The sequence below is a fragment of the Nasonia vitripennis genome, chromosome 1 (genome assembly GCF_009193385.2).
Source record: "Nasonia vitripennis strain AsymCx chromosome 1, Nvit_psr_1.1, whole genome shotgun sequence".
NCBI classification, from domain to species: domain Eukaryota; kingdom Metazoa; phylum Arthropoda; class Insecta; order Hymenoptera; family Pteromalidae; genus Nasonia; species Nasonia vitripennis.
In genome coordinates this window covers 6777477-6790475 of record NC_045757.1, presented here as the reverse complement: position 1 = coordinate 6790475, position 12999 = coordinate 6777477, and the positions used below count along the sequence as shown (strand labels likewise).

Here is a 12999-nt window from a genome sequence, read left to right as displayed (position 1 = left end):
GACAACCGTTTGGAAATCTGACGTGCGGTAATAAACAGGCAAAATGTATAGGCCGACGAATTCGACGAGTACTCTCAATAGTTCACCTGGTATATTGCCCGGTAACTGACCTGTCAAACTGCTTCGCAACTCAATTCCCGATGAAACGTCCGCCCGAAAGTTTCCGCAGTTCTCTCCGTGCAGTGCGGCTATTATACTGAAAAACTATATATAGGTATGTATACCTAACGCGCGCTGCGCAACTCGGACGACGAGTCGCTCTTCAAATGATTGTGCGGTGTACTTATATGAATATGCAAATTTTATTATTTTTCTTTACTAGTTCACAACTTTCCCATTTTCTAGTACAGCTATATTATACCTATAAGAAACTTTTGAAGTACACGGGATCTCTGGGAAAATTCGCTTTGCTTATCTTCGGGCTGACAAGATTTCGCGCTCTTATTATAGGTTCGAAATCCTAGTCCAAAATACCGTCGAAATTTTTATCGAGTTTCACACTCTGTACCCATCATTATCTTTATGAACTATTGATTTTACGAATTCCAAAAATAAGTGGCTACAACATAATGTGATACTCGATTTCCGACCTTTTAAATTTAAAAAATCAATAGCGGGAATTAATCACGGCTCGCGATGCGCGCGCATCTAGCCGCCTAATTCTGCGTGACTTCGAAATCATCAATTATATTCATACCATCTAATCTCGTATGCGCACTGAAAAATAATAATATTGAAAAACTTTCCGTCACCGATCAGATTTTTCGCGAACCAAGAATTATTTACAATTCCACGCCGAACCGAGCCGAGTCTCTTTGTCGCCAAGCCAGTCGTCAAAATTTCACAACCCCAAGGCGTTGCTTATATAAATAAAAGCAACAACTACTTATATACTAAATAAAAAATATATAAGTACGAAACATGATTTGTGCCCGTGCCCAAATTTGCAGATTTTGCTCTGCGCAGCGCGAGTCAGTCGTCGTCTGCTCCGCGTTCAGTCAACATACTCTACTCATCCCCTGCGATCGTTTTGACCTTTTTTTACACAGCCCGCCAAATGTTTTTAACAAGTTCGTGAGCAAATACACCTAGACTGGTGTCGCCAAGGGATCGCCGATTATGTCGAGTCTTTCTATCTGTGTCAAGTCTTTGAGAAGGTTCGTTTTCTCGTTCTAACCTAAAAGTTTGGTATACGTGCGTTTATGAGAGCTATATCACTCAACGTTATTTCTACGTTTAAAATAAGATTGTGATGAAATACGGATGTGACAGAGTCAAAGCTTAGCTTGTTTGTTTATAGAGTCACGCTTGAGTTCAGATATTTATTTATTCAAATGAAATTTATATTTTTAATTCATCTTTTCGAAAATTGTTACTGTAAGTTAAAGTTTTAACTAAAAAAATTTTTTTCAACACAGATTTCCCAGGACCAAGCTTCGAAGACAGAAAGTTTTGACCTGCATTGTCAGGTGTAAAATGCATGCAGCAATGCTGGACGACGAGAAGATCACTGACTTTGAAGCTGTCCAAGTAGAAAGTAGCAGTCTTGCCTGGCTCCACAAAGCTGCGCCTGCTTTTCCTGTCGATGGATCAAAGGTATTCATCGCATCATTGATTACAAACAAGTGTGGACAGTTATCACACTTAATGTATAATTACAGGTCACAATCATTCACGAGCCATCGGAATTTTATTCAACTTTGTTAGAAAAATGCAAAACTGCCAAAACAAGGATAACACTGGCTTCATTATACTTAGGCACTGGAAAGTTAGAAACCGAATTGGTAATTCATTAATGGAGTATTTGAATTATTGCAATTGTTGAATTAGTCATTTGAAAATGTATGACCTTTCAGGTGAAGACTATAAAACAAACGGTAGAATCAAACAATGGAAATGTGGAGGTAAATATTTTGCTGGACTACATGAGAGGTTCTCGAGGAAAAATGAACTCAAAAGAAATCTTGAGACCTCTCCTGGAAGGAAAATATGGTCACTGCTGTCGCGTCTTCTTGTATCACACGCCGAGATTACGAGGCTTTTTGAAAGCTCTCATACCAGATCGTTTCAACGAGCTCATTGGATTGCAACACATGAAATTGTATTTGTTCGACGATACGCTCATAATTAGCGGGTAAATAATTTGAACGTTATGACATTGCAAACAGTGCGATGATTGATGGCTCAAAAAATTTACGAAGTTTTCTCTAAATGCTTCTAGAGCGAATTTAAGTAATGACTACTTCAAAAACCGACAAGATCGTTACTTCATGCTCGAGGATTGCAAAGAACTGTGCGATTTCTACTGCAGTCTCGTGGAAAAGGTATCGGAATTCAGTTTTCAACTGGAGTCGGACGGAAGCACGCGCTTTAGCGACAAAATAAGCTCACATCCTTTCGAAAGTCCTGATGAAGAATTCACAGAAGAGGCTTCGGATAGAATACGCAATCTGTTTCAAGCGGAAATCAATAAGCGTTCGGAATTGTACAAAGCTGGTATGCTTGTGAAAAGAAAATTGTCTATTTTGGTCGTTGATTACATTTCATTATTTTCTGTACAGAAATTCCGAGAACGGACACTTGGGTATTTCCGCTGGTTCAAATGGGCCAGTTAAACATCAGGCACGATAGCGAAATAACGCGAAGAATCCTTGAGAGGGCACCAACTGGCGCGACACTGAGACTAGCCACTGGCTACTTTAATTTGACCACAGAATTCAGAACTGCCATACTAAACTCTTGCAGAGCAGACTGTCACTTACTTACGGCTCATCCCGAGGCAAACGGATTTTTCGGTACGCGTTTTTAAACTTTTTTAAAAATTTTATAAATATAAGCTAATTCTTGCAAACTCCAGATGCAAAAGGTATAGCTGGAGGAATCCCGGCAGCCTACACAAAAATCGAGGAGTCGTTTTTCAAAATGTGCGAGAAAATGAGCCAGAGCGACAGGATTCAATTGTGGGAGTTTGCCAAGCCAGGTTGGACGTATCACGCGAAAGGACTCTGGTACTCCATGCCTAACGAACAGAAGCCTAGTTTCACCCTCATTGGTTCTCCTAATTTTGGTAAAAATACGAAAATATAGTAACAAGATCATTTCTGAAAATACGTCGCACATTCATGAGTTACCGTTTTGTTTCAGGCTATCGATCAGTCGAGCGAGATCTGGAAACTCAGATAGCTGTGATGACGCGGAACGAGAAATTGCAGGAATCCCTCAAGAAAGAATACGAGAGGCTCTTCGATAGTGCAAAACCAGTGACGCAAAGGACGTTCTCGCAAAGAGACAGAGTACCCCCTGCGTGGGTTCGCATGGTTGTGCTTTTCTTCCGTTATTACTTCTAATGTATTGAATCGTTTCGTTGATCGAAATAGAGACTTTAGTTTTAATAAGAGCTCCTATGCTTAGTTTGCATTATGAATCTTATCTTTAGCGAACTGTTGACATGAGAAGTGAGAAAGAAAACTCTTTAATATTAATTTATAATAATAGTATATCAAAAGGCAGCGACTGACAGAATTTTGTGAACGTATTATTATTTAAACATCTATCAATAAATTTTGTTTTGATACTCTAGAGGAATAGAATTTCAGATTTTTATTGTAAATTATATGCAGCTTATTTTTTTACTATTTTCTAGAAAAATTTACAGATACTGATTGATTATTGTACCAAAGCCAAAAGTAAACTGAATTAGACGCCTAATGAATGTACAATCATTCTTTATGCCCTCTACTAAAAAAATACAAATAATTTTTCATATTCGTGCAATGTTTACACAAAATTCTATCTACTCTCTGCATACGTTGTTTATCTATCTTTGTACAGCATTTCCTAATGCTAAGAGAGGGAAAGCAGCAAATCGCTCTTTACATCGATGAAACTGTATATTTATTTTAGACGAAATCGGATTGTATAAATAATAAAAAGTTCGTCGTGACGTTGTCAAGTCTGGACGATAATACATTGTCCGATGTTTAAGATTCCCTGCTATTCTGTAAGGAATATGGTAGAATCCGATGTAATGATAAAATAAAACGAATACGTGATCTACCTCGACCGTCATTTTTACATATAATAAACCGGTTTTACTTTTTAACATTTTTTTCTCGATCTGTCGATCGATCGGTAGAATCATCTCTTCCCTCAAAGTTTTTAACAGTCCGGCTCCACTGGCACTCATCTAAAATACTTTTTCCCTAAATTTGTGTGTATGCTTTGAATGGTTCTTTTTTTGTCTGTAAGTATAAATGACGCCGGTCGTCTCCTGGTAGATGATGTACTTCGCCGTATAGACAGGCAAATCTAAGATCGTCAAGTGATTTGCCTTTGTAACAGAAACAGCTTCAACGGGTTTGTTTATTTTTCTTCAAAAGTTTCTTCCTTGACGAAAAATTCCACAACCTCCTCATCCATATTCTTGGTATCTGAATCCAATTCATCTGTGTCGATATCTGAAAGACAAAGTATCGAAAAGTTAATGGCATTATAAAGGCCCGAAAAAAATAAGAGGCGCTGTATGTAACTGTACTTACTTTGACGCAATTCCATACGACGTTTCTTCTGCTTGTTCCATCGTTCAATGCAATCCGCGCGGTAGCTCTCGAACTCTTTCATCAACGCGCAACGTTTCTCGATTAGTTCCTACAATTTAAAAATATAAGTACAAAAGCGCATACGAAAACATAGACCAAAAGAAAACAAGTAAGAAGTAGTGACCTTTGAAGCGCGCGTGAGACGGAGGCGATCCTTGCTCTCGAATTGCGCCGAATATTTCTTGAGGTTCTTCTTGATGTCCTTGATCTGCTCGGGGGTAAGCAGAGTTGGCGGCCTTGGGCGCCACATAAACTGATGGAACTGGTGAAGGTTAACCCTCTTCAGAATTCTGCCCTGGAACGTCCAGAGCCAGTAACCGTTGTCTACGCTCGTTTTCCAGCTCGCTACCGACGTCACTACGTAACTGCAAAGCGATACACAATTCCTCTTATTTTCATCTTTTGCATCGTTCGTATTATTTCACTCACGGATGCATATTAAGCAAGTATGCTTGCGCACAGATTGCATTCTTTCACTCACCGTCCAGTAGGATCCCACTCCACGTCGGAAGTCTGGTAGTGATCCGTCAGGTTCATGATCGTGAAGTCATTGGTGTCGATGAATTCCAGGGCACCGGACATGGTTGTAAGACCGGCCAGCACGATGAATTGACCCGAAGGCGACCAGAACAAGTGATTGCACGCTTTCTTTTCCAGTTTTTCTAAAGAAGAGATGTATTTTACAGTTCAACCGTAATAAATATGTCGATGACTAAAAAGGATCGCAGAAAGCATGACTTACTAAGTAGCGTGGGACGATGTCCACAGCGCACTTCGTAAAAACTAACGTTCACCGACGATGTTTCTCCGTGAATAATGGCAAATTTGTTGCCAACAGGCTCCCATGCGAAAGCGTGAATTGGTTCTTTAATTTCTAGGCTGTCAACGGGGGTAAGTTTCTCGCGCATGTGGAAGATTTCAAAGTTGTAAGACATTCCCTGAAAGTGTTGCAACGTTTGAAATTTACAACTCTCCTAGAAAATTTAGATAAAAGAATTAGTAAATTTTGAAACAAGTATATATAGTATGTCAATGTTTTTGTGGATGAATGTGGATGTCCCAAAACTGACGTTGCAGAAGTTATGGGCGTTCACAACTGCAATCGTACTATTTACAGTTTGGATGTTTTTTTTTTTTTGAGTGATTGTACCTTTATGCTAAAACATTCAGATTACGATGATGATTTTTCATAGTCAGATTAAAGTTACAGATGCTTATAGAAAATTGAGAAAAAAATAGAATAAGTTTTTAAATAAATTCGAACGTAAACGAAATAATCAGAGTTGAAAATCAAATGATAAATTTTGATTATAAATTAACATGGAGTAGAGTTAAAATGAAATAATCTTGGAACTAAATCAAAATAGAAAGTATGAAAGCAGTCATTGGTACAGTTACTCATGTTGAGATGAGCATGAGAATGAAACGTTAACACGTAAAATTATATACCGTGTATTTCTGCTCGGTCTTCTCCTTCTTCTTGGCGAAACGGTCGACTTTCACGCACAAATAATCACCGGACTTCTGCCAGAAAATCTTGCAGTCAGCAACATTGAAGATATTGTTCTTACGGATTTCGTTACGACTGAAAATAAAAAAAAACGTTGGACAAACGATATCCAACAATGATGGATTGAACAAAGAAATAAGGAAGGTCGCGTTTACCTGGGAATTTCCATAAGTGTCACCCTGGCGGGTACATCCTTGTCTTCGGGAACCCAGAAGGCAATGATGTTGTCGGTCGGCGACCAGCTGAAGTCCCGGATACCCGGGATCTTTATACTCTTCTTGTCCAATAGACCAAATGACTGTAACACACGAGCAATTAGTTTTCAGTTTATTAAAAACTAAATTGACGTAGTCGTTGAAAGTTCCTTAACTTACCGGCGTCTCGTACACACTGAGAACATCTTCGCCCATATAGGCGACGTACTTATCATTGTGGGACCAACGGAAGATGGGCCAGACATTGGGACCCTCTGGTAAGAAGGATCGTTTCTCTTGTCCAGTAAGGATGTCCCACATAACGAGTCGCTTTTCGTCGGCCTCCGCGCGTGGCGAATAGGTCACAAGGTAACGCTCGTTCGGCGAGAAGTCGATGCATTCGACACCACGCTGTAAGAACCTCATCTGCTGCGTAAAGTTGGAACCTCCCCACAGAGCAACACCAAGCTTGTGGAAGGTGGCTAAGTAGGTACCCAGTGGCGACCACTTGACGTACGTGTCCGTCCAGCGCTAAATAACACGAAAAATGAAAATTATACCAATTTCTTTTGCTTAACTAGTTAAGAGTTTCAAAGTCTAATACTTACAGCACGGTCCTCAACGCAAACAGGCTCTGGCTGACAGTTCTGCCAGATCTGGACGTTAGGAGCTCCCCCATTGCTACCAACAGCAATACAGAATTGATCGTACGCATCTGGATCCAGCAGATAGTTGTGAAGATCCGTGAAGGGCTGGAAACGTTGTGGCTCAGGTGGCTTCCAGTCCTCAGGAATGTTCTCGTACTTCTTGAAGTCAGAGAAGAGATTTACCTTGAAGGTATGCACCTTATCAATCTTGTAGTTATTGGCCTGCTTCACTGCATTCAAGGCACTGGTGGGGTCGCTGTACTCGAAGAACACATATCTGGAAGAGAATAAAACAATGATGTTATGCAATACAAATCCAGCAATGCTGACAGTTGTGCATCATAGCAGTTGTGGCTTACCCTATGGTCATCCCATTTGAATCCTGAGGATAGGACTTACTGACAATGGTGCCAAACTTGCCGTAGATCTTCTCAATGACAGACTGGAGCTTTTCCAGCCGCTTCGGCTCAACCTTGGGAACTCCATCGATGACAATGATCGAATCAACACCTTCTGTCTCAGATGGCTTCTGCGGCAGGAGGTCTTCCAGAAGTTCTGCAACAGAAATAGTCACCGATGCACAATTTCCACTTTAAAACAACTTTGAGCAACGACCCGTTGCTTTTTGCCCCAATAATCACAATCACTAACAATCACACAACGAACCAGCTGCTCTCCGCGAATATCCACACAAACATCTTTAGCATCAAAGTTTCCTCCCCCTCTCTCTCTCTCTCTCTCTCTAGCTCGCCAGCGAAGCACTTCTAGGTTAGGACTTAACCTCAAATACGCCCGAGCTACCCCGGAAAGTAAACACCGCGATTCTCGCAATCACCAGGTCGTAGAGCTCCGAGAAGGCCCGGAAAAAGAGCGAGCAACACTTACGCGGGTCGAATCCCGAGATTGTTCAGCTCGCCCATATGCAGCGATGCAAACCGAATCGCGAGAACATGCGGCAGCAGCGGCTGCAAAGTGTCATGACAGAAGCGCGACTCACCTTCGTCGGGTATGTCGTCGTCAAAGTCATCGGGATCGCTGAAGTTGGGCTCGTCGTCCGGATTTTTGCTGGACTCGTCGCCCGGCGGCCAAAGAGGCACTCTTTTCTTTGCCATGTTCTAGATTGAGGATACGTGCCGGAGAGGAGGCACGCGAGGAGGACCGACGATGGCACGCGCGGCTAAAGGAGAGAGTTAGTTTGGCTTGGTGTATGTAGTATGTACTATGTAGTATAGCTGCGCGATGGAGTGTTCGCCGAGTGTCGAATTCCGCTGGGGGCGCCATAGTATTGTCGGCGCGAAAAAGATCATAATTTTAAATTCATTCTGGAAGCAGGAAGTGGAGTATGATGGTTTCTACATATAGCGCCAAAATACTCAGATATTTCCATTCTTTTATTAAATCACATAGGTCGAATACACAATGAAATCCGATTATTATAACTCATTGCAGCATCACATCGTTGTCTCGGGTAAAAAGATATTTTTGTATTTATACAGAGTAGGATACGTTGTATAAGTACCAAAGGGGTACATGAAATATCAGTGCTGAATAGGTAAATTGGAGTCCCCTTCGCTTAAATATTTACAAATATTCTCGAAAAGCATTTTACTTAGTGTAGCAAAGACTTGTTCCATTTTCTGCTGTCTAGCGACAGCCACGTCCATAATAATAATGGCCAGCTTCGAATTCCTCGACAAATTCTTTGTTTCTCTGTAGTATATTCAGTGTATATTAATAGCTCCACACCTGTAGCTCTAAGCTTGCATCGACTCGGGCTTGATAGCAAAATCTTCTTATAATCGAAGAACTGAATTAGCATTACGTTTGCAAAGTAACGGAAAAATTGAGGAAGGATGTTAAATGTAATAACATGATGCCGTTTCAAATCTCAAAACATTGGACAAATACTATATATTATTGTTTATGTGGATTGTAATAAAACGTACGTACACAATTCATCTACCAGCATAAGCGAATAAAATGTTACAGGTTGTACATATTTTAAAATCAAAATTCTGTTGACATTTCAGTTAATTACATCAGGTGGATTAAATTATTATTATTATTAAAAAAAATAAATAAATAAATAAAATCACGATCCGTCTCTCATAAGCAAAACAAAAAAATGAATTTACCGTTAGTTCTGTCATTAATTATCCCCAATAAAATTGTTAATCTCCTCCTCGCTAAAACTGTCATACAATACGTCGTGAAAGTCGTTGTCGTCAAAGTTCATCGCACTACTCATCACAGCAGTGAACCGATCCATCCTCTGTCGTCTGGTATCAGCCTCGTCGTACTTCTCTCTCAATTGCGATGCGTAAACGGGAAAACGAATGTGATACGTGGCCAAGAAAATGTTGCGAAATTCCTCGCTCCTCGTGTAACGCGAGACCACTCTCACTGTCTGCGTCAAAAGTTCCAAGTAGGTGACGCTGTGGACCAACCTTTCGAAGACTCTACTGCTGCCCATAACCGTCAACTCGGCTTTACATAACGTGTAAAATGTGAAGAGCTCCGCGTTTGCCTGGATGTACGCGCTGTTGACCTCGTTGAATATCTGCCTTTCGGTTGTTGCCTCGATAAAGGCCACATGCTGGAGTACTATACGTGGTAGATTGACGGCTGCGTCAGGGTAAGGCAGATTGTAGCAGACGATCGTTTGGAATATCGTCGGATTTCCCTCCTCCTGAGGACTGCTACAGGTGCGATTCAGGTCAGCGCCAGAATCGAGCAACAATCTCAACAGCCGTCTCGCAGTTCTTGCGATGCCAGGCTCATTTCTACGTTGGATGATCGTTAATGAAACGATTACTAACGACGCCAAGTGCCCACTGCCGTTGACGTTGGCGCCTTCCGCTATCAACTCTCGAATGCGCGCCTCGTTCAATTCGAGGCACGCCTTCTTTAGGCTGGTCCTATCTACGTGCCCCATCTGCTGGAAGATAATGAAAATTTTATTTTCTCAAATAAAATTTTGTGCTTTTGCATTTCAAACGATAAAAGACACTGCGGCGATCGGTTGATTAATCTGTATTTATTAAATTTTCTTTTGCTAAAATTCGAGTGTCCAAAACTTCGTAACTGTCGTAACGTATATATATATACAAAGATCGTTTATCAACTGTATACAGCTTTTGTTTACCACCGATAGGAAAGAGTGTGATAACAACATAGGAGATAACTCGATCGAGACACACCGCAAAAATTCGAAATTTTTCTCGATGAAAGTCAGAAACAACTCACTCTACTAATCTTTGAGTTTCGTAAAGACTTGCTGAAGGAGACAATCACAGGAGGAAAATCACAGCGGGCTATACGAGTATAAACACTGCACAGGACACTACTAGGACACTTCCGTTCGGCAGTGCAGACCAGACAGGACTGATCTGATGGTACCGATCAAACGTTCGGCGATCGCTACCGATCACCAACTGCCGAAGCATCACAACACAGATTACAGAAACATAATGGACAGCATCAACGATCGGCTACTCGCCGATTGGTTATTGCCACTTTTGCAGGACCTTCTGACGACGCCTCGTTTGTTTTTGTTTTCAATTTCGGGAGCGGTATAGATTGCCCGCATATTTCATGATAATATTTCAGGTAAGTACCGCATCGTTTTGGAGATTTTTTGTTTATAAGTTAATCGTTAATTTTAGGATGGACGTAACCTTTTCTGGAATGATCCGTTAAAATTGTCAGTTAAACGTGAAACGAATTTCGAAGCTGGATTTTAATTTAAAAATAGCTATTCAATTTATTTACGGAATACCAGTTACGTACTCATGATTGGATTATTTTTCAAGAAAAATGTCGACAGCTGCTCCAAAAAAGGATTCCATCGCTATCGCTAAGAAAGATTCTTGTTAGTATAACAATATTGAAACTATTTTAAAAATTGTGCTTATGAAGTTAAACATGTCAACAGTTGCTCCAAAAAGGGATTCCATTGCCGTTGCAAAGAAAGATGCTGGTAAGTCCGATTCAGAAAGTATTTTACATCCGTTTGCATAAGCTACTAAACAATGTTCATTCGTAAGCTCGTCAGCCGTCAAAAGCGACTTTCGACGTCCCGGCCCGATCCAAGAGTCGGCTCGTGAGTTCGATTTCTCTGTCGTATGCGGCACGACAAAGCGTTGCTTGGAGGTCCAGCGGTCAAGGTGGTTTTAAGGCAAGTGTAAATAAATATGCCCAACAATGAATCAAAATTTAAACAAATCTCGTAATGCACAGGTGCCCAAGTATCAGAACACCTTCAGACTGGAGCCTTACCTCAGGTTTCATTGCGAGGTTTCCGACAAGATACTCGCCGCGTGCATGAACGAGGCACTCCAGGGTCAAGGCTACAACCCCGAGACCAGCTCTGATCTGTGCCGTAACCTCGCAGCCGATGTGCGCGATCGTTTGTACAGGACCGACTACGATCGGTAATTTTTATTATAATCAAAGCTATGAAGTATTCGGTAACTAAAAGCTAAAACCTTGATCAGAGTCAAGTACGTGGTAACGATGACGATAGTCGAAAACACGGGCCAGTCGGTCGTCTCGGTGAACGGTAGACTCTGGGATGCCGAGAGGGACACCTACTCCTTCTACGTCTTCGAGAGTCCCACGTTCTACGCTGCCGGTATGGTCATGGCATTGTACTACGAGTGATTACAAAAATTAAAGAGCATATACGCAACCACGACAGTTAAAAATAATCGGCCAAACGCAAAAATTTATATAAATTTTCATTTATTTTATACATGCACATAATTGTTTATATTATACGATAGAAAAATCAATAACGACGCAATTCGTTTTATAAAGGTATTTCTTTTCAATAAATACACACTCTGTCATTTTGTTTATTATTATTAAATTAATATATTGCGTTTTTTATATATATTTATATATATATATGTATATAACAGCGACAAGTACAATGTATCGTTATGATTAGGTAATGATAATCATAGTCGAAGACCTTATTTCCGATTACCAGTGAAATCAAAGCGGCAATTTCTTCCTCTCTCTCTCTCTCTCTCGCTCTCTCTCTCTCTCCCATTAATCATATAATAATCGTACTTTAATCGTTTTTTTTAACTCTTCTCAGTTCGCACATACATTCGTCGACACTCGCTTCCGCGCTTCAAACTTTATATGTATAGTACTTTACTTTTTTTGTTGCTGCTTCGTATAGATACAGGGATACAGAAAAATAATATCGCGCCAACGCCGTGGAGCACTCGCTTCTCGTTTCCATGTTCATCTTTTTAGCTCTATATGTATATGTTACACTTTTCGACTTTTCAGGGCCAAACGATTGTTTATGCTATTTATTTCTTCTTTCGATTGACTTTCAAAACGATCTGCTAATTTTCTATATAGACTCGCGACGCTCACGCACTGAAAACACGACAATCTATGAGGGTAGTCTTTGTGCGAGCTGCGATCCTCCTGGTATGATTGGTTGACAGAGAAATTATGAAATTTTAACAAATACTTATCCGTATACGTGTTTGTTTAAATCTAGTCGCAATGAAATAATACATTTGAGATATTCTAACCATGAATCACGTTCACATAATAAATCACGTTTATTTGGCGCATCGCAGCTGGCACTCACTAACCGCTTCTACAAACAATCATCGCGCGACACCTCCGCCTCCAGATTCTTAAGCGTTACGATTATTAATAATTATTATAACTGTAATTATACACGACTCTAAACATCGGGCTCAATCGATCCATCGGCACTGACACAAATAACTCATCGCGAGCATCTCTTAATATTTTTTTTTGTCATTTTGTAAATCTCATTTTTTATCGTCAGGTTTAACACACGCACGGGTTCTCGTGTTCTTTCGGCTATACGCGCTTCTCTCTCGCTTGGTCCATTTTTCCGCGACGCTCTCCGCAATTATGTACAAGAATTATGTGTGCGCGAGGCGGCGCGCGAGCGATTCTTTAATTATTCACTTGCTCTCGTCCGCTACTTCAAACGTACGCGAAAAATAACATGAACGCAAAGTGAGACCGTCTGAATGCTTCACGTCGTT

At 40.7% G+C, this 12999-nt stretch overlaps 4 protein-coding genes across 6 annotated transcripts; 2 read left to right on the top strand and 2 right to left on the bottom strand.

Annotated features, from left to right (window-relative positions):
• The first annotated feature begins 974 nt into the window (after nucleotides 1-974).
• Nucleotides 975-4056, top strand: LOC100121909 (CDP-diacylglycerol--glycerol-3-phosphate 3-phosphatidyltransferase, mitochondrial). Its single transcript, XM_001605466.6, has 8 exons — nucleotides 975-1157; nucleotides 1419-1596; nucleotides 1662-1784; nucleotides 1857-2134; nucleotides 2222-2496; nucleotides 2562-2795; nucleotides 2858-3067; nucleotides 3145-4056. The coding sequence occupies exons 1-8, from the start codon at nucleotides 1120-1122 to the stop codon at nucleotides 3345-3347; spliced, it is 1539 nt and encodes a 512-aa protein (XP_001605516.1). The 5' UTR covers nucleotides 975-1119; the 3' UTR covers nucleotides 3348-4056.
• On the bottom strand, nucleotides 3872-8153 carry LOC100121925 (eukaryotic translation initiation factor 3 subunit B). Its single transcript, XM_003423763.4, has 11 exons — nucleotides 7947-8153; nucleotides 7309-7504; nucleotides 6911-7226; nucleotides 6483-6833; nucleotides 6264-6406; nucleotides 6048-6183; nucleotides 5341-5572; nucleotides 5080-5260; nucleotides 4723-4963; nucleotides 4539-4647; nucleotides 3872-4457 (listed from the first exon to the last, which is right to left on the bottom strand). The coding sequence occupies exons 1-11, from the start codon at nucleotides 8059-8061 to the stop codon at nucleotides 4363-4365; spliced, it is 2115 nt and encodes a 704-aa protein (XP_003423811.1). The 5' UTR covers nucleotides 8062-8153; the 3' UTR covers nucleotides 3872-4362.
• A 166-nt stretch (nucleotides 8154-8319) lies between these two features.
• On the bottom strand, nucleotides 8320-10331 carry LOC100679052. 2 transcript variants are annotated; one of them, XM_003423765.4, is made up of 2 exons: nucleotides 10196-10331; nucleotides 8320-9887 (listed from the first exon to the last, which is right to left on the bottom strand). In XM_003423765.4, the coding sequence occupies exon 2, from the start codon at nucleotides 9882-9884 to the stop codon at nucleotides 9099-9101; it is 786 nt and encodes a 261-aa protein (XP_003423813.1). In that variant the 5' UTR covers nucleotides 9885-9887; nucleotides 10196-10331; the 3' UTR covers nucleotides 8320-9098. The 2 variants fall into 2 exon arrangements, with proteins under 2 accessions (XP_003423813.1, XP_008216364.1); XM_008218142.4 differs by having other exon boundaries at nucleotides 8320-9884; nucleotides 10196-10329.
• TctexA (tctex1 domain-containing protein A) lies at nucleotides 9884-11799 on the top strand. Of its 2 annotated transcripts, none has more exons than XM_008217899.4 (6): nucleotides 9884-10558; nucleotides 10615-10820; nucleotides 10868-10928; nucleotides 10996-11126; nucleotides 11189-11382; nucleotides 11446-11799. In XM_008217899.4, the coding sequence occupies exons 3-6, from the start codon at nucleotides 10874-10876 to the stop codon at nucleotides 11609-11611; spliced, it is 546 nt and encodes a 181-aa protein (XP_008216121.1). In that variant the 5' UTR covers nucleotides 9884-10558; nucleotides 10615-10820; nucleotides 10868-10873; the 3' UTR covers nucleotides 11612-11799. The 2 variants fall into 2 exon arrangements, with proteins under 2 accessions (XP_008216121.1, NP_001177654.1); NM_001190725.1 differs by having other exon boundaries at nucleotides 10524-10558; nucleotides 10884-10928.
• The last annotated feature ends 1200 nt before the right edge of the window (nucleotides 11800-12999 follow it).

Excerpts from the sequence above, each read along its gene's own strand:
- LOC100121909 (XM_001605466.6), top strand. The coding sequence starts at position 1,120 with ATGTCGAGTCTTTCTATCTGTGTCAAGTCTTTGAGAAG. Across the intron at positions 2,796-2,857 it reads CGAGGCAAACGGATTTTTCG|ATGCAAAAGGTATAGCTGGA; the intron begins GTACGCGTTTTT and ends TGCAAACTCCAG. Across the intron at positions 3,068-3,144 it reads CATTGGTTCTCCTAATTTTG|GCTATCGATCAGTCGAGCGA; the intron begins GTAAAAATACGA and ends GTTTTGTTTCAG.
- LOC100121925 (XM_003423763.4), bottom strand. The coding sequence starts at position 8,061 with ATGGCAAAGAAAAGAGTGCCTCTTTGGCCGCCGGGCGACGAGTCCAGC. Across the intron at positions 5,573-6,047 it reads AGACCGAGCAGAAATACACG|GAGAGTTGTAAATTTCAAAC; the intron begins GTATATAATTTT and ends TAAATTTTCTAG. Across the intron at positions 4,964-5,079 it reads GAGTGGGATCCTACTGGACG|TTACGTAGTGACGTCGGTAG; the intron begins GTGAGTGAAAGA and ends ATCGCTTTGCAG.
- LOC100679052 (XM_003423765.4), bottom strand. The coding sequence starts at position 9,884 with ATGGGGCACGTAGATAGGACCAGCCTAAAGAAGGCGTGCCTCGAATTG.
- TctexA (NM_001190725.1), top strand. The coding sequence starts at position 10,766 with ATGTCGACAGCTGCTCCAAAAAAGGATTCCATCGCTATCGCTAAGAAA. Across the intron at positions 10,929-10,995 it reads CGTTGCAAAGAAAGATGCTG|CTCGTCAGCCGTCAAAAGCG; the intron begins GTAAGTCCGATT and ends TTCATTCGTAAG. Across the intron at positions 11,127-11,188 it reads GCGGTCAAGGTGGTTTTAAG|GTGCCCAAGTATCAGAACAC; the intron begins GCAAGTGTAAAT and ends CGTAATGCACAG.